Source organism: Coregonus clupeaformis, chromosome 12, assembly GCF_020615455.1.
Source record: "Coregonus clupeaformis isolate EN_2021a chromosome 12, ASM2061545v1, whole genome shotgun sequence".
NCBI classification, from domain to species: Eukaryota; Metazoa; Chordata; class Actinopteri; order Salmoniformes; family Salmonidae; genus Coregonus; species Coregonus clupeaformis.
Genome location: NC_059203.1, coordinates 52,640,107 through 52,664,399, shown reverse-complemented (window position 1 = coordinate 52,664,399; position 24,293 = coordinate 52,640,107). Strand labels below are relative to the sequence as shown.

The 24,293-nt window shown below is 45.5% G+C and overlaps 1 protein-coding gene and 1 non-coding gene across 2 annotated transcripts; one reads left to right on the top strand and one right to left on the bottom strand.

Annotated features, from left to right (window-relative positions):
• Positions 1-443: 443 nt before the first annotated feature.
• LOC121578786 (myoD family inhibitor-like) lies at positions 444-12,701 on the bottom strand. Its single transcript, XM_045224017.1, has 4 exons — positions 12,677-12,701; positions 10,813-10,950; positions 916-1,287; positions 444-765 (listed from the first exon to the last, which is right to left on the bottom strand). The coding sequence occupies exons 1-4, from the start codon at positions 12,699-12,701 to the stop codon at positions 509-511; spliced, it is 792 nt and encodes a 263-aa protein (XP_045079952.1). The 3' UTR covers positions 444-508.
• trnas-uga lies at positions 9,612-9,687 on the top strand. The gene has a single exon. It is a non-coding gene; the product is annotated as a tRNA-Ser (tRNA).
• Positions 12,702-24,293: the final 11,592 nt, after the last annotated feature.

Here is a 24,293-nt window from a genome sequence, read left to right as displayed (position 1 = left end):
ATACGCCATCCCATCTGGTTTGGGCTTAGTGTGAATATAATTTGTTTTTCAACAGGACAATGACCCAACACACCTCCAGGCTGTGTAATGGCTATTTTACCAAGAAGGAGAGAGACGGAGTGCTGCATCAGATGACCTGGCCTCCACAATCCCCCGACCTCAACCAAATTGAGATGGTTTGGGATGAGTCGGACCGCAGAGTGAAGGAAAAGCAGCCAACAAGTGCTCAGCATATGTGGGAAGACTGTTGGAAAAGCATTCCAGGTGAAGCTGGTTGAGAGAATGCCAAGAGTGTGCAAAGCTGTCATCAAGGCAAAAGGTGGCAACTTTGAAGAATCTCAAATATAAAATATATTTTGATTTGTTTAACACTTTTTTGGTTACTACATGATTCCATATGTGTTATTTCATAGTTTTGATGTCTTCACTATTATTCTACAATGTAGAAGTAGGCGTGTCCAAACCTTTGACTGGTACTGTATATATAACCCTGTGTCGTTTGAAAGGCTCAGGAGGAGAAACAGAGGCCGCAGCACTCCATACAGATCTCCAGGCAGTCTGTAGACTCGCAGCAGGCGTCGATAATCCCACAGTCCATGTCACAAGGCAGTTCACAGTCGCCACACTCCTCGGAGGCACAGCAGCAGCAGAAACACGCCGAGTCATCCCCCGCACACGAACCACAGGTGGCACAGTCCAACACGATGTTACACAGAGTCAGGAACTCACAGAACAGACAGGCCAGGATACAGTGAACACAACAGTCTGAGGGAGAGAAGGGGAGTTATTCATATTTATTTTACCTGGTAGTTGATTACAATGCATACTGTTTTGAGAAGAGTGAGAGAGGGAAGAGAGAGAGAAGGAGAGGTGGGGTACTACAGTGAGATGGACTGTAGGTAGGTAGCTTCTCACCATCCTGTGCCTCTGTAGGTATCTGGGAGCTGTTGCTCTTGGAGGAGCTCTTGCTCCTCTGAGAGGTGATGGAGGGGTTGGACTGGAGCTTCTTAGGGTTCTTCATCCCCGATGAGGAAGACGAGGAGGAGGAAGAGGCCGCCCTGGGGAGGGAGCCGGGGGCCGGCTGATCATGGGAGCCTCCGTTCCTCACTCCATTGGGGTGAGAGGCGTGTGTGTGCGGGTGGTGTGTGTGAGGTGTGTGTGTGCAGTGCGGGCCGTGTGTGTGCGGGGTGTGTATGTGGTGCTTGGCTCCGTTGCGTAGCTGGCTGGTGGGCTGGGTTAGGCAAGGCTGGGTGGGATGTATAGGGGTGGATCGAGCCTGGGGTTGACCTGAAGACAGGAACAAAGAAAGAGAAGAAAAACATTTAGAATAGTTGCTTTCATTGTAACCATGGGACACATTGGAATCATAGTCATTGATACAGCATGCCCCAATGGCTCCTGGGAAGGGCCGTGTGTACTGTGCTGACTTCCGACCCTGCTCATCTAGACTCTTACACAACAACCCCCAGACACTCTCCTCCTCGCCTCTTTTTCTCCTCTCTTCTTCTCCCCTCCTCTCCTCTCTCCTCTTGTCCTGTCCTCCCCTCTCACTGCCATGGCTGAAAGAAGAACACGTTGGTGGGAGAAACTTGTCTTGGACAACACATCATTTCAGGTAATCCCCTTAAGAAATAGGCCTAAACTTGGGCCAACTCAATCCAGTTTGGCCAACTCAAGAATCTATTAAAATAATTTACCAAGGACAATTGGTGCTTCATGGTCTACTAATGCCAGTTGCACATTGCTAGGTGCACCATACATTAATATGTAACTTGTGACTATGATGCGTATATAGTTGCTAGTTTTAGGGTTTTGATTTATGTGGACAGAGGGGCTGAAATGGCCTGGTTCTCTCTCCTCAGTCTGAAATGTAGGCTACAGACATGCACATTTACGCACACACACACACACACACACACACACACACACACACACACACACACACACACACACACACACACACACGCCTCAGCCCAGGCCCAGTGTGTGTTTACAGCCTACAAAACCTCTACTGTTCCTCCTCTAAGTCAGACCAGGGTTGATCTTGGCTGGCCAACATGCACCTCTCCGTATATTTTACTCTGAGCACCACCAAATACTAATTACACTGAGAGAAAGAACAACGCAGTGAAAAGCACACCTCCTCTGCCAAACCAAACAGACGCCCTGAAAAAGAGAGAGGGCTAAAATGGAACCATGGTTTTTATATATTATGATAATACTTAATACCATCCTATCGAGGCCCTAAATATTTTCTAGACCTGAACGTACAGATGGAGAGAGGTGTGACATCACAGGGTAGAATACCACTGCAGGATGTCCAGAGAGAAACACACACACACCGGGGGCTGAGATGCAGTGAAACAACATTAATCGTTCAGAGACAGATAACCCTTCTTAGACTGTTGTGATTGGCCCATGGCCGGGGTCACACAACCAATCGAGTGTGATTAAAGATTCAGCGTTTTCTAAACCCACTCCAGATGTCTGGCAATGCACGGGGTAGTGGTGTGTGTGTGTGTGTGTGTGTGTGTGTGTGTGTGTGTGTGTGTCTGTATGTGTGTGTGTATGTGTGTGTGTGTGTGTGTGTGTGTGTGTGTGTGTGTGTGTGTGTGTGTGTGTGTGTGTGTGTGTGTGTGTGTGCGCGTGGGGGCAGTCAGAGGGATACTTCTGAAGTATGTCAAAAGTCAATACCTGCTCGGCTGCATTATGTCTCCTTTCTTTCCCTCTTCCCCTCTCTTTTTGTCTCACTCTCTCTCTTTCCCCCGGTCTCTAACTTGAACCATTCTCACATTTTCAAAGATACAGTACAATGCAGTGTAGTACAGTACAATACAGTATAGGGGTTTGGTTCTGTCGAGAGGAGAAGAGAGAGAGAACGCACGATTACAGAGACACAATCGCAGCCACCAACCCTAATCAGAGTCAGTTTTAGTGAAACCACACAGAGCGAAGCCAGGCCTATACCCCACATCTCTCTGCTAGTCATTCTCTTTGTGGCATAGTGAAATGAGGTTGTCTTTACCAAGAGGTTGGTAAAGACAACATCAGCAGGAATACAATATTGTTTGTTTACTGAATTCCATAGGATAAAAAAAAAAATGATTGCTGGAAATGGAGAGAGAGGGGTAACATCAAACTGGACAGAGAGAGTGAAAATGGTGTCTGGATTTATTTAGAGTGGTATGAGAGTTAATTCACCCTTTGCATGTGTGTGTCAGTCGGTTTGGAGGGGGTGGTTGTGTGTATGTGTGTGTGTGTGTGTGTGTGTGTGTGTGTGTGTGTGTGTGTGTGTGTGTGTGTGTGTGTGTGTGTGTGTGTGTGTGTGTGTGTGTGTGTGTGTGCGGGGTCAGTAAAAAGCATGGGCATCTGGCAGACAGCAAGACAGACAGACAGACAGACTGAGTTTCAGAGGAGTCATGACTGCGTAGACACGCAAACACACACACACAGTGAGAATGAACTCTGTGCAACACAGACTGCGAGTGAGAGAGAGAAAGAGAGAGAGCGAGAGAGAGTGTGTGTGTGTCTGTTCGTGAGATAGAGAGGCAGATGAGAGTGCGTGTGTGTGAGGGATGGTGAGAGAGATCCGCTCTACGGATATACACCCCTTAGCTTTGGCTCTTGTCTATTTTGGTTCAGGAGTGATGTATGGGCGTGCCACACATAAACACAATGATTCAGCAGTTCATAGTTCAAAATAAGAACAAATAAAGAACTAAATGACTGTGGGCTTAACATAATGAGACTGGCACACCACATAATGAAGGAGAAGAGAGGGGGAGGAAGAACAGAGAGAGGGAGAAGTGGGGTGAGAGTCAGGTGAGGAGACATTTTACTGTGCAAAAGTGTAGGACCAGCCTAGGCCTGAAAGTGCAAGAATGTGTGCAAAAGATAAAGAGAGCTGAGAGAGAGAGCACGAGAGAGCTGAGATAGAGAGCTGAGAGAGAGAGAGGCAGAGGAGAGTGTGTATGTGTTCACAAAATGGGACAAACACCAAATTGAGACTCTGCATGCAGAATTCTGTAAAAATGTCCTCTGTGTACAACGAAAAACACCAAATAATGCATGCAGAGCAGAATTAGGCCGATACCCGCTAATTATCAAAATCCAGAAAAGAGCCGTTAAATTCTATAACCACTTAAAAGGAAGCGATTCCCAAACCTTCCATAACAAAGCCATCACCTACAGAGAGATTAACTTGGAGAAGAGTCCCCTAAGCAAGCAGGTCCTGGGACTCTGTTCACAAACACAAACAGACCCCACAGAGCCCCAGGACAACAACAACAACACAATTAGACCCAACCAAATTATGAGAAAACAAAAAGAGAATTACTTGACACATGGGAAAGAATTTACAAAAAAAACTGAGCAAACTAGAATGCTATTTGGCCCTACACAGAGAGTACACAGTGGCAGAATACCTGACCACTGTGACTGACCCAAACTTAAGGAAAGCTTTGACTATGTACAGACTCAGAGAGCATAGCCTTGCTATTGAGAAAGGCCGCCATAGGCAGACCTGGCTCTCAAGAGAAGACAGGCTATGTGCACACTGCCCCCAAAATGAGGTGGAAACTGAGCTGCACTTCCTAACCTGCCAAATGTATGACCATATTAGAGACACATGTTTCCCTCAGATTACACAGATCCACAAAGAATTAGAAAACAAACCTAATTTTGATAAACTCCCTTATCTACTGGGTGAAATACCACAGTGTGCCATCACAGCAGCAAGATTTGTGACCTGTTGCCACAAGAAAAGGGCAACCAGTGAAGAACAAACACCATTGTAAATACAACCCATATTTATGTTTATTTATTTTCCCATTTGTACTTTAACTATTTGCACATTGTTACAACACTGTATATATACATAATATGACTTTTGAAATGTCTTTATTCTTTTGACACTTCTGAGTGTAATGTTTACTGTTAATTGTTAGTGTTTATTTCACTTTTGTTTACTATCTACTTCACTTGCTTTGGCAATGTTAACATGCCAATAAAGCCCTTAAATTGAATTGAATTGAGAGAGAGAGAGAGAGAGAGAGAGAGAGAGAGAGAGAGAGAGAGAGAGAGAGAGAGAGAGAGAGAGAGAGAGAGAGAGAGAGAGAGAGAGAGAGAGAGAGAGAGAGAGAGAGAGAGAGAGAGAGAGAGAGAGAGAGAGAGAGAGAGAGGGGTCAAGTGTTGGCCCAGCCTGTTGCCTGTAGCGATGGGAGTGTGGTATGTCTGGCTTGAGAGAGTGTGACTCACAGTCGGCTGACAGCTCACCCCCCCCACACCTTCTCTCTCCCTAAATCCCTCCATCCGCTCACCTCCCATTACCCTACAGACAGCCAACCTCCCTTCTCACCTCCTCCCCCTCTCTCTAAATCCCTCTCCTCCCACTACCTCCCTACCTCCCCTTCACCTCTCCTTCCGTCAGCCCCCTCCCAACACACTGGCCTCCAGCGAAAGGCTATGATTACTGCTGATCACTGCACTCCTCTACCTTTCCAACCTCCCTCCTCCCCTCTTCCTCACCTACCTATCTCTTTCCTCCCTGTTCCTCTACTCCCCCCCTCTCTCTCGCTCTCCCTCCCTCCCTCAGTGACTCAGCAGTCTGAGCAGTAGACAGTAAACAGAGTGCTGTTTGTGCCAACCTGCTCAGACCAGGCCATCTGAACTAGGTCAGAGCTGTGAGGGACCTGGACCATTGTGCTCCCTTCCTACATTAGAACAGGAACACCTGAGTGACACCCAGCACCTTGACCAGGGATCATAGCTAATCAGAACTAAGTGCTTTATAATGGTAGGTACTGTCAACTTGTCCTTCCACTGTCACCTCATTCACCTCTTTCATCACCAATGGGACTTGATGAGTACTGGGGGGTGGAGGGTAACCCACCAAAAACAATGTGACCCCATAATCCAATGTCTGATTCAGCTAATTTCAACACAAATCCATAGGGATGGGGAATCTAATCTCGGAATAGCAGTGTGGTATTCTTAAAGGGTGGTATTCTGAAGGAAGTGCAGCCTATTTCCCTATGTAGAGTGTTGGGAGTGGGAAACGAAGGCTGAGGGAGGCAGGATTAACACTGATTTAGGATAAAAGCTCTCCTTAACTGGGAGATTGGGAGTGATGGAAGGGGGAGAGAGGGATGGGTCAGAGGTACATTTACATTTTAGTCATTTAGCAGACGCTCTTATCCAGAGCGACTTACAGTTAGTGAATACATATAATTTTTTTATACTGGCCCCCCGTGGGAATCAAACCCACAACCCTGGCGTTGCAAACACCATGCTCTATCAACTGAGCTACATCCCTGCCGGCCATTCCCTCCCCTACCCTGGACGACGCTGGGCCAATTGTGCGCCGCCCATGAGTCTCCCGGTCGCGGCCGGCTGCGACAGAGCCTGGATTCGAACCAGGATCTCTAGTGGCACAGTTAGCACTGCGATGCAGTGCCTTAGACCACTGCGCCACTCAGGAGTTCGAAGTTGGGGTTCACTGTCGGTGACAAATGGTATCCTGCAACACAGATGATGTACTCTTTCCAGGCCCTTTGTGTGTGTGCGTGTGTGTCACCATCAGGACTGAGTCCTCCAGGAGGAAGAGGAGGATGAGGAAGAGGAGAGATTCATCACAGACTGGTGTGTAATTAAAGGCACTGTGTCACGATCCTGTTACATTTCACATCGGCAACACTCTAACCCAGTTCACATCCCCTTTAATGATCCCAGCATCATACTGATCTCACCAAGCTGCCAACTCAGCCTTTCCACGGCAGTGTTGTGTGTGCGTGATTGTACGCCTTACAAAGCTAAAAACTAAATAGTTCACAAAATATTGCTCCATTTCAACTGTTATTAACTTGTCTGAATGGACCCTGTGGGTCCTTAACTCTCTGTGTTTCATTGTGGTGCCAGAGAAAGTGATTGAGAGAGTGTGACTGAGGGGTCTGACAGAGCACTGGACTCTGACTAACAGTGAGAGTGGTGGTGATGGTGGTCAGTGTAACAGGGTTGTCACTAGTTACCACAGCCACAATCTAAATTGGCTATATCGTAAATATTCATGAAAACAAAAATTAGCTTTTTATTTTTTTATTTAAGGTTAGGGTTAGTCATATGGTTAGCAGTGTGTTTAAGGTTAGGGTTAGTCATATGGTTAGCAGTGTGTTTAAGGTTAGGGTTAGTCATATGGTTAGCAGTGTGTTTAAGGTTAGGGTTAGTCATATGGTTAGCAGTGTGTTTAAGGTTAGGGTTAGTCATATGGTTAGCAGTGTGTTTAAGGTTAGGGTTAGTCATATGGTTAGCAGTGTGTTTAAGGTTAGGGTTAGTCATATGGTTAGCAGTGTGTTTAAGGTTAGGGTTAGTCATATGGTTAGCAGTGTGTTTAAGGTTAGGGTTAGTCATATGGTTAGCAGTGTGTTTAAGGTTCAAATCAGATTTTAAGAAGAGAAACTGTAGAAATAGGCAAGTTTTATTACTTTGTGGCTGTGGTAACTAGTGACGACCACCAGTATGAGCAGGAGCAGACCTGAGGTTTGGATGGAAACAGAAGACCCCCAAAGTAGAGATCAGTCAGGAGTCAGACAGCCTTTCACCCAGTCACCAACCCCCAAACACACACCCCTCCTCCCCCATCTCTCTCTAGTATCCTTCTCTTACTCAGAACTGACAAATGACTAACAGAGCTTATTTTAAGACTCCCAGAAAAACAGGAGAGCCCATAGGAGAGATTTATCATGAGTTAGGAAAGTGTAACCAACACTCACTTATTCAGAGCTTCTTACTGGCAGTCTGTATAGGACTGTGACGTAGGCTTAAGCCACTGACAGTGTCAATGACGTATGAGCGATGAGGCTGCTTTATTGAATCAATGTGCTAAAGAAACAGAAACACACTACTCAACTACCAAAGAGAATAGCATTCACATATGTGGCACAGCACACACAACAGCACACACACACACACACGCTCTAACAGCTCTCTCTCACACACACAGACACCCGTTAACAGCTCTCTCTCACACACACAGACACCCGTTAACAGCTCTCTCTCACACACACAGACACCCGTTAACAGCTCTCTCTGCACATTGTTCTCAGACAGCTTGTCAGAGGCCCAGCGCCAGACACATGCTACAACCATGATGTCATCACTGCGAGCCAGAGCATCTGGGCTGCAGAATGCAATCTCGCTTCTGTTTTCATCCACACAAGTCATTTACATCATGACATCACCACGCACACACAAACCATAGTCATCTAGTAGCAGCAAGAGCCACTATTTCATATTTCCTAATCAGTGTACAGGCCATAGCCAAACTCTCTCTCTCTTTATTACTGTAGTTGTAGCAGAGTGAGGGGGTCTATAAAGTTAGTCACAGTGTTCCTGTAGGGTGCTGATGATACAATAGTGTTCGCAACTGTACGACTTCCAGACACACACACACACCCAAATGTATGCACACACTCACACACAAACATGCACACACAGTACGAGCCCCAGACACACACACACACACACACACACACACACACACACAAGCCATCTGCATCAAAAGAGAAAACCAGACGTAACAGCGGGAGGATGGGTGGAAGGGAGGAAAAGAGGATGGGAGGGAGGATGAGAGGGAGGGAGGAAGGTAGAGTTGGATGAAGTTGCTTGTAGATGCTGATCTAAGGTCCGTTTTGCATTGTCCCTTTAATGGTTAAGGTTGGGATTGGGGGAGGGAACGCTGTGCCTCCGGGCAACATTTAACTGGAGCGGGAGGAGGGTTGGAAGGACGTATGGGGATGGAGGGAGGGAGGTATAGGGGGTGGAGGGAGGGAGGTATAGGGAATGGAGGGAGGCATGGGGGGATGGAGGGAGGGAGGTATAGGGGATAGAGGGAGGTATAGGGAATGGAGGGAGGGAGGGAGGTATAGGGGATTAAGGGAGGTATAGGGAATGGAGGGAGGGAGGTATAGGGAATGGAGGGAGGCATGGGGGGTGGAGGGAGGGAGGTATAGGGGAATGGAGGGAGGCATGGGGGATGGAGGGAGGGAGGTATAGGGGATGGAGGGAGGTATAGGGAATGGAGGGAGGGAGGTATAGGGGATGGAGGGAGGTATAGGGAATGGAGGGAGGGAGGTATAGGGAATGGAGGGAGGCATGGGGGGATGGAGGGAGGGAGGTATAGGGGATGGAGGGAGGGAATGGAGGAGGGAGGTATAGGGGATGGAGGGAGGGAGGTATAGGGAATGGAGGGAGGCATGGGGGATGGAGGGAGGGAGGTATAGGGGGATGGAGGGAGGTATGGGGGATGGAGGGAGGTATAGGGGATGGAGGGAGGGAGGTATAGGGGATGGAGGGAGGGAGGTATAGGGAATGGAGGGAGGGAGGTATAGGGAATGGAGGGAGGCATAGGTGGGATGGAGGGAGGTATGGGGGGATGGAGGGAGGTATGGGGGGATGGGGGATGAAGGGAGGTATAGGGGGGATGGAGGGAGGTATAGGGGGCGATGGAGGGAGATATAGGGGGGATGGAGGGAGGTATGGGGGGATGGAGGGCGGTATGGGGGGGGGATGGGGGGATGAAGGGAGGTATAGGGGGGATGGAGGGAGATATAGGAGATGGTCCCCTGTAGCTCAGTTGGTAGAGCATGGCGCTTGAAACGCCAGGGTTGTGGGTTCGTTTCCCACGGGGGGCCAGTATGAAAAATGTATGCACTCACTAACTGTAAATAGCTCTGGATAAGAGCGTCTGCTAAATGACTACAATGTAAATGTTGTACATTTTGTCCGTAGTTGCATAACTCTTGCGGCAGTAGCACAGGGTATGGAGCTGCATTTATGGAGGACATAAAATAAAAGAGAGAATAATGTTGGATCCAGACCTAGACTAATACTAACACACACACACACACACACACACACACACACACACGCCTGCACAGACGCACACACACAGAAACCTTTTTCATAAGGATTTCAACACTACCCACCCCAATTCACCCATAACCATAAACCCAGTCCCTCTCTTAGTATTACCCAATCTCTCTCTCTGACACAGCCTCTCAAATACACCATCATAAACAGATTCTGTAGTTATTTTGCGGTAACTCAGAAACCAAGAGTTACTGTCAGGAAGTAGCTCAGGTTGCTTTCCCGTACGCACCGAGGTGGAGGAGAGGAGAGGCCCCCTGACCTGACTGCAGTGTGATTATGTGTGTAGTGACCCCCATAATCCAAAACGTCTGACTATAAACTGTTAGCCCAGGCAAAGGTTTAACACTATTTGTACATCAACTATGATGATAACTCATACATCACTCATACATGGTTCAACCATCACACAGATGCCCAAGAGAATAAGGGGGAGAGACTGCCAAAAACTATACTGCCAGACTCACCTACGTTCAGTAGCCATAGCGACTCCCTAACAATCACAGTTACCACCAAACAGAGAGAAAATAGTCAAATGGAGGAGAGGAGAGAGGTGTTTCATTTGGCTGTAGCAAGTGGCGTGTTGCATGTAAACACGTGATCTGCAGCAATTCGGAACCTAGCCCACTTAACTCCCTCTGTTGACAATTCAATTCAAAGGTGTATGTACGTGTGTATGTGAGCGTGTGTGTATGTATGTATGTATGTGTGTATGTGACCGTGTACCTGACCTATTTCTTGGGGCTGTGTGTGTTCATTCAGGGTCAAGACAGTGTGACTCACAACACCAGGGCTCAGTAATGGAACCCAAACATTCAGTGTGTGTGTGTGTGTGTATGTGTGTGTGCGTGAGAGAGTGTGTACACATGTGCATACGTGTGTGTCTCTCACAGATAATGGTCTTGCTAGGTGTCGTCAGGTCCGGCTGTGAGAGACTGTTGTTGTTGTTGCCATTCTCCGCGTCTCCTAGCAACCCATTTGGTTTGAACTTTGGCCTTTCGATGAGGGGCTCCAGGCTCCCGTCCACATCTGGAGGCAACACACAGCGAGAGAGAGGAGCGACTGAGACAGAGGGACAGGACACACATTCATCTGGAGGTAACACACAGCGAGAGAGGGAGAGAGAGAGAGACAGGACACACACATTCACAAAACCTTTATGAAGACGACTATAATCTGTTATACTTGAATTCTTCTGAAGTTATTGAATGTCTCCTCAAGTTGCTGAGAACAACTGAAACAGCAATATTTTGTCACTGACTGAAGCTGCTTTGTTGTGTCTTTGGTAGAGTTGCCAATGTACAGTACACTTAAGCCTTGTTCACACTGCAGGCCTTAATGCTCAAATCAGTTTTGTTTTTCCAATCCGTTTTGGTTTACTGACTGTCCAAACAAATCGGATTTGTGTGTTCAGACAGCAGTCATTTGCTGACATGGCTACTCTAGTTGTCATAGTAACAACGGGTGTGTGCGTGGTGGTGTAGGCTGATTGGTGGTGGTGCTCATGCTTCCTATCACTTAGAAGTTATGTAGCAATGTAAGGTGACAACAATGCCTGCCATGGACAAATTTACTAAATTATAGGGTAAGAACACTTTTAAAGCCTCAAAGGATAAGATGATCCAACTTTCAAAACGAGTCGTTTTTGGCTAGCCACAGCAGACAACTAGACAGCTAGGTAGACGTTTTGCTTTCTAGCACATTCACTCATTTGTTTGTAAACGATTAACAAGTTACCACATGTTCTTGTCAAACTGCCAGAGTAGCTAGCAAGCAACTAGATATGCCAAATTTACATTTACATTTTAGTCATTTAGCAGAGGCTCTTACCCAGATCGACTTACAGGAGCAATTAGGGTTAAGTGCCTTGCTCAAGGGCACATCGACAGGTTTTTCACCTAGTTGGCTTGGGGATTCGAACCAGTGGCCTTTCGGTTACTGGCCCAACACTTTTAACCGCTAACAGTCTAAAAACCACTTGAAGGCAAATAAATCAGATTTGACCATTCAGACACAAGTCACATGGACAGGAATCAGATTGGTATCTGACTTCAAACCACCTACAAAGATGGTTTGAAATGTGGCTTGAAATATCCGATCCCATGTGCTTTTTGGCTGTTCAGACTGCAGGATAAAGAACAGCTTCTAATCGGATATGCAACAAAATGTGGATTTTTGTAACTTCAAACTGCCAATGTGAACACAGCTTAAGACTACCACGTATAACAAACAAACACATGGACAACTAGGCACCACAACTGACCAACTGAGCTAATTGATCAGTTCAGTGATTGCCTAAATTCAACACAACTGGTTTTCCAGGTTGGTTAAATCAAAAACATGAAGTGCCTCTGGCACTCCAGCACCAGGATTGCCTACGCCTGGTCTACTGCATGTCATTTCCAATCTCCAAGCTATTCACTGGATGGAACACAGACTGTAGAATTACTCATCTGGCTCAAACAGACTGTGAGTGAGAGCATAATTGTGTGAGGGAGCGTATGTGTGTGTGTGTGTGTGTGTGTGTGTGTGTGTGTGTGTGTGTGTGTGTGCATCTGGAGACAGTAAAATCCAACCCGTTGGGACTGTTTAGGGGTATATGCGCATGCCTGTGAAACCTGCAGTGTTTGTGTGTGTTTGTGTATGTGAGGACACATACAATGCATTAAATGTATGTGAGTTTCCGTGTTTTATATGTGCTTACTGGAGCCAGGCGGTCTATGATGAAGCTGTAATTATGCAGGACTACACACACATGCCTCTGAGAGGTGCAGACTCATTCCTGGGCAAATGGGAGCCAGCTGGGTTTGATCTGCCATCCGACACACACACACACACACACACACACACACACACACACACACACACACACACACACACACACACACACACACACACACACACACACACACACACACACACACACTGTGAAATGCCTGAACCACCCCAGCCTGCTTCTTTACTCTAATCACTCTCCTTCTCTTCTTTATCCTGTCCTGTCTGGTCCCCCCCCTCCCTTCTCACTTCGGTTTCTCACTCTCTCAACAAATAACAACAAAAAACTTTCTTCTGAAACTCGTCAGTCTATTCTTGTTCTGAGAAATTAAGGCTATTCCATGCGAGAAATTGCCAAGAAACTGAAGATCTCGTACAACGCTGTGTACTACTCCCTTCACAGAACAGCGCAAACTGGCTCTAACCAGAATATAAAGAGGAGTGGGAGGCCCCGGTGCACAACTGAGGAAGAGGACAAATACATTAGAGTGTCTAGTTTGAGAAACAGACGCCTAACAGGTCCTCAACTGGCAGCTTCATTAAATAGTACCCGCAAAACACCAGTCTCAACATTAACAGTGAAGAGGCGACTCCGGGATGCTGACCTAGGCAGAGTTGCAAAGAAAAAGTCCAGTGTCCAGGGTTGGAAAGTAATAAAGGGAAATATATTTTAAAAACGGATATGTGTATATATATATATGTGTATGTATATGTATTTATATGTACATATGTGTATATGTATGTGTATGTATGTATATGTATATATATTATATTATATTATTATATACAGTGGGGAGAACAAGTATTTGATACACTGCCGATTTTGCAGGTTTTCCTACTTACAAAGCATGTAGAGGTCTGTAATTTTTATCATAGGTACACTTCAACTGTGAGAGACGGAATCTAAAACAAAAATCCAGAAAATCACATTGTATGATTTTTAAGTAATTAATTTGCATTTTATTGCATGACATAATTATTTGATACATCAGAAAAGCGGAACTTAATATTTGGTACAGAAACCTTTGTTTGCAATTACAGAGATCATACGTTTCCTGTAGGTCTTGACCAGGTTTGCACACACTGCAGCAGGGGATTTTGGCCCACTCCTCCTTACAGACCTTCTCCAGATCCTTCAGGTTTCGGGGGCTGTCGCTGGGCAATACGGACTTTCAGCTCCCCTCCAAAGATTTTCTATTGGGTTCAGGTCTGGAGACTGGCTAGGCCACTCCAGGACCTTGAGATGCTTCTTACGGAGCCACTTCTTAGTTGCCCTGGCTGTGTGTTTCGGGTCGTTGTCATGCTGGAAGACCCAGCCACGACCCATCTTCAATGTTCTTACTGAGGGAAGGAGGTTGTTGGCCAAGATCTCGCGATACATGGCCCCATCCATCCTCCCCTCAATACGGTGCAGTCGTCCTGTCTTCTTTGCAGAAAAGCATCCCCAAAGAATGATGTTTCCACCTCCATGCTTCACGGTTGGGATGGTGTTCTTGGGGTTGTACTCATCCTTCTTCTTCCTCCAAACACAGCGAGTGGAGTTTAGACCAAAAAGCTCTATTTTTGTCTCATCAGACCACATGACCTTCTCCCATTCCTCCTCTGGATCTTCCAGATGGTCATTGGCAAACTTCAGACGGGCCTGGACATGCGCTGGCTTGAGCAGGGGGACCTTGCGTGCGCTGCAGGATTTTAATCCATGACCCCGTAGTGTGTTACTAATGGTTTTCTTTGAGACTGTGGTCCCAGCTCTCTTCAGGTCATTGACCAGGTCCTGCCGTGTAGTTCTGGGCTGATCCCTCACCTTCCTCATGATTATTGATGCCCCACGAGGTGAGATCTTGCATGGAGCCCCAGACCGAGGGTGATTGATCGTCATCTTGAACTTCTTCCATTTTCTAATAATTGTGCCAACAGTTGTTGCCTTCTCACCAAGCTGCTTGCCTATTGTCCTGTAGCCCATCCCAGCCTTGTGCAGGTCTACAATTTTATCCCTGATGTCCTTACACAGCTCTCTGGTCTTGGCCATTGTGGAGAGGTTGAGTCTGTTTGATTGAGTGTGTGGACAGGTGTCTTTTATACAGGTAACGAGTTCAAACAGGTGCAGTTAATACAGGTAATGAGTGGAGAACAGGAGGGCTTCTTAAAGAAAAACTAACAGGTTTGTGAGAGCCGGAATTCTTACTGGTTGGTAGGTGATCAAATACTTATGTCATGCAATAAAATGCAAATTAATTACTTAAAAATCATACTATGTAATTTTCTGGATTTTTGTTTTAGATTCCGTCTCTCACAGTTGAAGTGTACCTATGATAAAAATGACAGACCTCTACATGCTTTGTAAGTAGGAAAACCTACAAAATCAGCAGTGTATCAAATACTTGTTCTCCCCACTGTATATATATATATATATATATATATATATATATATATATATATATGCGAGAGAGAAAAAATAATATGGGGGATTGGAAGTGATGCAGACAATTACATTGATGGAAGTTACAATCTATCTGCAATATTAAAGCTGATCTAACCCCTTAATGTAGATATTCCATAACAAATCAGCCGTTTCCAGCTACAATAGCCATTTACAACATTAACAATGTCTACACTGTATTTCTGATCAATTTGATGTTATTTTAATGGACAAATGCTTTTCTTTCGAAAACAAGGACATTTCTAGGTGACCCCAAACTTTTGAACGGTAGTGTATATCAAAGAAAATATCAAAGCCATCCAAACAACATGCTAGGGTAAATAGGAAAAGTGGTCTTGCTCTGATGAAGAGGCTCTCTGTGTGTGTGTGTGTGTGTGTGTGTGTCAAATTAAATTAAATTGTATTCGTCACATGCGCCGGCCGAATACAACTGGTGTAGACTTTACTGTGAAATGCTTACTTACGAACCCTTTCCCAACAATGCAGAGTTAAAAAATAAGAACATTTGCACAAAAAAATAAGGAAATAGTAACACAATAAAATAACAATAACGAGGCTCTATACAAGGTGTACCAGTATCGAGTCAATGTGCAGGGGTATGAGGTAGTTGAAGTGATTGAGGTAATATGTACATGTAGGTAGGATTAAAAGTCACTAGGCAATCTGGATAGATAATAAACAGAGTAGCAGCAGCGTGTGTGAAAATAATAATAATAATAATATGCCATTTAGCAGACGCTTTTATCCAAAGCGACTTACAGTCATGCGTGCATACATTTTTGTGTATGGGTGGTCCCGGGGATCGAACCCACTACCTTGGCGTTACAAGCGCCGTGCTCTACCAGCTGAGCTACAGAGGACCACAATTTTATCCCTGATGTCCTTACACAGCTTGAAGAGTGTCAAAGTGTGTATATGCGTGAGTGTGTGTGTGTAGCGTCAATATGCATGTGTGTGTGTTTTGTGTGTGTGAGTGTATGTAGTGTGTGTGTATGTGTGTGTGTTGGAGTGTCAGTGTAGTATGTATGAGTGTGTGGGTAGAGTCCAGTCAGTGTGCATAGAGTCAGTGTAAGTGAGTCAGTGAACAAAAGGTCAATGCAAGTAGTGAAATTCAAGGTTACTTTTTAGTATTAATTTCATTCAGAGGTAGGTAGATAGACAAACGTTTCGGCCTAAGCCTTCGTCAGTATCATTAGCGTCTCCTCTGAAGGTGCGCTTCTTTATTGTGAACTCGTTAAGGGTAACGACATACAGGTGTGTTCATGTGCGCGCTCCTGGATAATAATGTATCCTCCAAATATACAATACATAATCTAATATCTAACAAGTAACTTTTTATAATAATTCATTGGAAAAACATTAGGCTTTGGGCTGCTCATACACCAATGTCTATAAATAGTTACAGGAAAATACTAATTAACAATAGAAGCTAGATTCAGGCTGGTCTCAAAAACGACCTCTCCAGAATCCATATGACAGAAATCCGTCGCAGTGACGGATAAGTTTAACCCCTGGATCAATCCATCATTGTATAATTATTTCTGTCCATCTGTCTGTCTGTCTCTCCACTTGTCTGTCTGTCTCTCTCTCTGTCTGTCTTCTATCGTTCTATCATTCTATCTATTGTTCTTTCTATCTATTCTGTAACCTGCAAACGTCTTCTGGTTTCTCATAAATCTAAAACATCAGAAGGTTAAAAGCCAAACCAAGAGGATTGTGCCTCGAAGCCCTTGTCTGCCCTTAGTAAACCACCACCATTGGACCAAAACAAATCTGAACCCAATATCAAACGTGACTAGAACCAATCCTATGCTGGCACTCGTGCCAAACCCCAAAACCACCAAACTGTGGAGCGATTTCTGAGATCTGAGAATGATGAGGCTCTAATTAAAATCAGACCAGAGTAATCAAGCAATGCTTGACCTGGCTGTGTGTACACACGTGTTGGTGAGTTTGTTGGTGACGTGTGTGTATGTGTGTGTCCATGTGTGTGTGTCTGTGTGTGCGTATGTGCGTGCATGTGGCTATACTGTATCTATGTGTACTCTCCCCTAGAGGGGCTAAACAAATGAATGTCACCTTATAAACACAGCTCTAGTGTTGGATAATAAAGCAGGAACATTTGGATGATAGTAACATAGAAACATAAATAACAGCATACAAGCTGTTATAATGAGCTAGCCAACTCTGTGACGTGTCACGTTTGGCCGTAGGGGAGAGAACCGCTATTACACTGACACTATGAGGGGTCTAGATTGGTTAGGGCTGGATAGAGAGAGACTACTGTTTAGTTGTAGTTTGCATTAGCAGGGAGAGACAGGGGGGTAAAGAGGAATCTTCAGAGGCAGCAACATGGCGCCCAGTTCTAAAGACTACAGTTGGCCAAACTCTTTCACCTTGGCTGCTATCTTAGTCCCAGCCTTCCTCTCCTCACAACTCTTACACAAAATGTTCCTCCCTCTCCCTCTCTCCTGTGATCTGCTGAGTGTTCTTTATTTACTGGAAGACTCTGAGAGAGCACAGCATGAAAGAGACTGGGCCTGGAGCCTGGTATTAGTTCTGGAGAGAGAGAAGGGGGAGAGTATGGTAGGAGAAAGAGAAAAAAGTCACGGAGGCTTTACCTGGAGTCTTTGAAACTCCCTAAACCCTCTCCCTCTCTGTCTCTGTCTCTGTCTATACAGCCTTCACTAATGCCCCCTCTGAAGTCACTCTACACTGAGGATATCACTGCTGTCTGTGTGTGTGTGTGTGTGTGTGTGTGTGTGTGTGTGTGTGTGTGTGTGTGTGTGTGTGTGTGTGTGTGTGTGTGTGTGTGTGTGTGTGTGTGTGTGTGTGTGTGTGTGTGTGTGTGTGTGTGTGTGTGTGTGTGTGTGTGCGTGCGCACGTGCGTGCATGCGTCTGACTGACAGCAGACAGGGGGATGTGTTCCACCCCAACAGTGTCTAGAGAAGGAGAGATGCTTAAGGTGTAAAGACAAACTTTCATCAGAGGGGCAGAACTTTCCAGCCCACTGACTGTGTTTGGCTCTACCTCAATGTCTTTGATCAGGTCTCACCTATAGACAGAAACTTAAACAGGAAGTAACCATGATAAGGACTGTTCAACAATGGTCTGACCAATCGGAATCAGTGCTTCAAGATTGTTTTGATCACGCGGACTGGGAAATGTTCCGGGTCGCCTCTGAGAATAGTATCGACGTATACACTGACTTGGTGACTGGGTTCATCGGGAAGTGCATAGATGATGTTGTTCCCACTGTGATGATTAGAACTTATCCAAACCAAAAACCGTGGATAGATGGCAGCATTCGCGCAAAACTGAAAGCGCAAACCACCACATTTAACCATGGCAAGGTGACTGGGAACATGTACAAACAGACCAGCTATGACCTCTAAGGTAATCAAAGAGGCACAACCACATTACAGGGACAAAGTGGAGTTGCAATTCAACGGCTCAGACACCAGACGCATGTGTCAGGGACTCCAGACAATCACAAAACATTAGACTGACCAGGTGAATAAAAGCTAAGCTCCCTTTTTGATGTCACTTGTTAAATCCACTTCAATCAGTGTAGATGAAGGGGAGGAGACAGGTTAAAGAAGGATTTGTAAGCCTTGAGACATTTGAGACATGGATTGTGTATGTATGCCATTCAGAGGGTGAATGGGCAGCCCAAAAGATTTAAGTGCCTTTGAACTGGGTATGGTAGTAGGTGCCAGGCGCACCGGTTTGAGTGTGTCAAGAACCGCTGTTGGGTTTTTCACGCTCAACAGTTTCCTGTGTGTATCAAGAATGGTCCACTACCAAAAGGACATCCAGCCAACTTGACATAACAGTGGGAAGCATTGGAGTCAACATTGGCCAGGATCCCATTGGAATGCTTTCAACAACTTGTAAGCATGTTAACCCTTGCAAGGCTGCCGGCCCAGACGGCATCCCAAGCCGCGTCTTCAGAGCATGTGCAGACCAGCTGGCTGAAGTGTTTACTGACATATTCAATCTCTCCATATCCCAGTCTGTTGTCCCCACTTGCTTCAAGATGTCCAACATTGTTCCAGTACCCAAGAAAGTGAAGGTAACTGAACTAAATTACTATCACCCCATAGCACTCAACTTGCATACCACCCCAACAGATCCACGGACGATGCAACTCCTCCCTGTGCAACTGGGTCCTGGACTTCCTGAAGGGCCAACCCTAAGTGATGAATTTTTGACAACAACACCTCTACTACACTGATCCTCAGCACAGGGGCCCCACAGAGGTGCGTGCTCAGCCCCCTCCCGTACTCCCTGTTCATCCATGACTGCGTGGCCACGCACGTCTCCAACTCAATCATCAAGTTTGCTTACGACACAACAGTGGTAGGCCTGATTACCAACAACGACAAGACAACCTACAGGCAGGAGGTGAGGGCCCTGGCGGAGTGGTGCCAAGAAAATAACCTCCCCTCCTCAACGTCAACAAAATGAAGGAGCTGATCATGGATTACAAGAGACAGCAGAGAGAGCACGCCCCCATCCACATCGACGGCGTCGCAGTGGAGAGGGTCAAAAGCTTCAAGTTCATTGGCGTGCACATCACTGACGACCTGAAATTGTCCTTTCACACAGACAGTGTGGTGAAGAAAGCGCAGCAGCGCCTCTTCAACCTCAGGAGGCTGAAGAAATTTGTCTTGGCCACTAAGACTCTCATGAACTTCTACATATGCACCATTGAGAGCATCCTGTCAGGCTGAATCACCGCCTGGTAAGGCATTTGCACCGTCCGCAACCGCAGGGCTCTCCAGATGGTGGTGCGGTCAGCCCAACGCTTCACCGGGGGCACACTGCCTTCCCTCCAGGACATCTACAGCACCCGCTGTCACAGGAAGGCCAAGATGAGCCTCAAGGACCTCAGCCACCCGAGCCACAGCCTGTTCACGCCGCTACCATCTAGAAGGCGGAGACAGTACAGGTGCATCAAAGCTGGGAAAGAGAGACTGATAAACAGCTTCTATCTAAAGGCCATCAGATTGTTAAACAGTCACCACTAGCCAGCCACCACCCAGTACCCTGCCCTGAACCTTAATCACTGTTACTACTAGCTACTCTACCCTGCACCTTAGAGACTGCTGCCCTATGTACAGTACCAGTCAAAGGTTTGGACACACCTACTCATTCAAGGGTTTTTCTTTATTTTTACTATTTTCTACATTGTACAATAATAGTGAAGACATCAAAACTATGAAATAACACATATGGAATCATGTAGTAACCAAAGAAGTGTTAAACAAATCAAAATACTGTATATTCTTCAATTAGCCACCCTTTGCCTTGATGACAGCTTTGCACACTCTTGGCATTCTCTCAACTAACTTCACCTGGAATGCTTTTCCAACAGTCTTGAAGGAGTTCCCACATATGCTTAGCACTTGTTGGCTGCTTTTCCTTCACTCTGCCGTCCGACTCATCCCAAACCATCTCAATTGGGTTGAGGTCGGGGGATTGTGGAGGCCAGGTCATCTGATGCAGCACTCCATCACTCTCCTTCTTGGTAAAATAGCCCTTACACAGCCTGGAGGTGTGTTGGGTCATTGTCCTGTTGAAAAACAAATGATAGTCCCACTAAGCCCAAACCAGATGGGATGGCGTATCGCTGCAGAATGCAGTGGTAGCCATGCTGGTTAAGTGTGCCTTGAATTCTAAATAAATCACAGACAGTGTCACCAGCAAAGCACCCCCACACCATAACACCTCCTCCTCCATGCTTTATGGTGGGAAATACACATGCAGAGATCATCATAGCGCTTGATGGTTTTTGCGACTGCACATGAAGAAACTTTAAAGTTCTTGAAAGTTTCCGTATTGACTGACCTTCATCTCTTTAAGTAATGATGGACTGTCTTTTCTCTTTGCTTATTTGAGCTGTTCTTGCCATATTATTGACTTGGTCTTTTACCAAATAGGGCTATCTTCTGTAGGGCTATCTTCTGTAAATAGGGCTATCTCCCCTCCACCTTGTCACAACACAACTGATTGGCTCAAACGCGTTAAGAAGGAAATAAATTCCACAAATTAACTTTTAAGAAGGCACACCTGTTAATTGAACTGCATTCCAGGTGACTACCTCATGAAGCTGGTTGAGAGAATGCCAAGAGTGTGCAAAGCTGTCATCAAGGCAAAAGATGGCTATTTGAAGAATCTCAAAAATTAAATATATTTTGATTTGTTTAACACTTTTTTGGTTACTACATGATTCCATATGTGTTATTTCATAGTTTTGATGTCTTCACTATTATTCTACAATGTAAAAAATAGTAAAAATAAAGAAAAACCCTTGAATGAGTAGGTGTGTCCAAACTTTTGACTGGTAGTGTACATAGAGTCATTGAACACTGGTCACTTTAGTAATGTTACATACTGTTTTACCCACTTTATATGTATATACTGTATTCTAGTCATGGCTCATTCTATATACAGTCCTTAATTTGAGCTGGTTCCTGCTAGAACAGGATCTGGCACCTCTCTCAGTTTTGGACTGTTTCGTTCCGGAACCCATTTGCCAGTATCTGGTACCTTAAAAGGTACTTGTATCTGGTACCTGAAAAAATACTTTTCACTGTTTGCAATGTAAAAATTATAATTAAAGCAATCAGAGTTAATTGAAGTTGACTCCTCTGTAATTCTCCTGGCTTCCACCTAAGAAACGTAATGTGAAAACATGCCTGATATTCTAAGAATGTATCTGTGTTGGGCCAGCCCAGATTATTTGTTTGCACAACATTGCTGGCCATTGCTGTGGTGAGAGAGAGAAGCACATCTGTATCTCTCACAGAACTAGAATGAGATTCATTTTCCCTCTCTCTGCTCTGATAGACATGAGCCTTTAACTCTCATCTCTGCAGCGTTGCACGTCATCATTTATTTCCTTATAGAATCATAGCCGTGGGAAGGGTGTTGGGGGTGCCGCAGCACCCCTGATAAATTGAAATACATTTGTCTAAGTAATAGAATTACTCCTGTCTGTTCAGAACGAAATGAAATAATTCCGAATACTACACCAGGAGTAAGGCTATAATTCTGCCACAGAGGAACAATCGTTTTTTAATTTTTTTTATTGCCTAGCTGTGGATTGTGTGTAGCCCAATCACAAGGCATGCCTACAGTCGGGAACGCACAGCAAATCTGTCAGTGAACAGCATGCAATCAAAACAGGACTTTCACAATACCCCTTCAAATTAGTGGATTCGGCTATTTCAGCCGCACCCGTTGCTGACAGGTGTATAAAAGTTTGACTGTCAAATCCATGTATTGGTGTGTGGCCAACAACTTATTTAAAGAGAGACCGTCCAAAATGTCGTGCCATTTAAATTAGAAAAATCCTGCGCACCCCAGAGCGTGACAAAATCAACAGGGAAGGTTTAAGCAATCAATCTTATTTCATTGTGATGACTATAAACTTTTATACTAACATCACAAATCTGAGGTAAAAAGGATGTGCAAGCTTGTGTAAGGTAGTAATACAAACTGTCCACATTAGGGAAATTAGCCCAATAAAAAATGATTTCATATGACAAAATAATTAAACACGTCAATTTATGATGATAGTATATATTGCCCACTCCCAAACTATTGCAACAATGACATCTATTTATCTCTCACTTAACCATTTAGAGAGTTTAAAAATGCTCTCAAACACAATTTAACTGGGCGTTCTAGACTAGAGCCTCCATAGTCTGTGCAGCAGCCTGAACGTTTGACGTCCCTACTCTAAACACACTGCAGACACCCTCAGCAAAGCACTGAACATTAAGACCACCATCTGCAAAGCATCAAACCATAGAAATGGAAGAAAAGAGAGAACCAGCTCAGGACTAGAGATCCAGTAGGGGAGAACAATGTCTAGATTCTCTTCACTCCAAGGACCAGCCATGGTTGAGGAGCAGTGCAGCCTCTGCATCTGTGCTTTCCTGCATTCTCTAGGCCAGCAGCTACAGTAGGCCAGTTCAGCGAGGGCCAAATGTGTATCAGAGTTGGAGAGGTTGGGAAAACAAATTCCCATGCTTTTTCATATTTCAACTTTGTCGTAATGGGGCTGCGCACCCATGGGGCGGCGCACAATTGGCCCAGCGTCGTCCAGGGTAGGGGAGGGAATGGCCGGCAGGGATGTAGCTCAGTTGGTAGAGCATGGCGTTTGCAACGCCAGGGTTGTGGGTTCGATTCCCACGAGGGGCCAGTATGAAAAAATAAAAAAATAATGTATGCACTCACTAACTGTAAGTCGCTCTGGATAAGAGCGTCTGCTAAATGACTAAAATGTAAATGTAATGTAAAAATGCCTCAAACTGCACCAAGATTATTTCCATCAGTGAAAGAAAGCAAATTACACATCACAGCCTTTAACACACACACACACACATCCTCCCACATGGTTTTAAGAGCTGTTGAGAGGAGAAGAAGACAGATATAGAGGTGGAATGGGGGGAGAGAGACAGAGAGAAGGGATACAGTTGGTGGTATTTAGAATGGGATAGAGAGAGAGAGAGAGATCTATCAACATTAGCATACAGCGCGGGTATGTAGTGATAGAGGGGGAATAGCTGGACAGCAGGCCTTGAACCAGCAATCCTGCAGTTACCTGTACAGGGCAAGCACATTACCTCCTGTGCCATAAGACCTCTGGGCAGATGCACAGAGAGAGAAAAGACAGTGACATTTGCATATGAAACCAGGGTAGTAGCAGACCTTTTGGGCAGAGCACAGCACTGCTGCTGATGAAGCTAGACCAAATAAGAAGTCAGGACCACTCTCCACACACAAACACACATCCCTGTGGTACCAGTTCAGGTAGCAGAACTCAATGGGCCCTGTGTGTGTGTGTGTGTGTGTGTGTGTGTGTGTTCTCCTCTTCTGACACGGGCCCAGTGCTGGTCTGGGATTCTGTGAGGGATTGGGGGGCAGGTAAGTGATGAAAGCAGGTACTTGTTACCCTCTGTGGCAGTGAAGCCAGTCCTCATTCCCCATTCCCATCCCCTCCTCCTCCTCACCCACCTAAACTCATACCCGTCCTCCCAAATCAACCCACCCCCTTCTCACCCCTTCCTAGGTGGTTAAGGATAACTTGTACCTGGAGCTAGTGGTTAGGGAGAACTGCATTTTGGGGACAACACACTCTGTG

Coding starts and splice junctions, on each gene's coding strand:
- LOC121578786 (XM_045224017.1), bottom strand. CDS start 12,701: ATGAGTCTGCACCTCTCAGAGGCAT. Junction 1,288..10,812: donor ACCTAGCAAGACCATTATCT/GTGAGAGACACA, acceptor TCCTGTCTTCAG/GTCAACCCCAGGCTCGATCC. Junction 766..915: donor ACCTACAGAGGCACAGGATG/GTGAGAAGCTAC, acceptor TCTCTCCCTCAG/ACTGTTGTGTTCACTGTATC.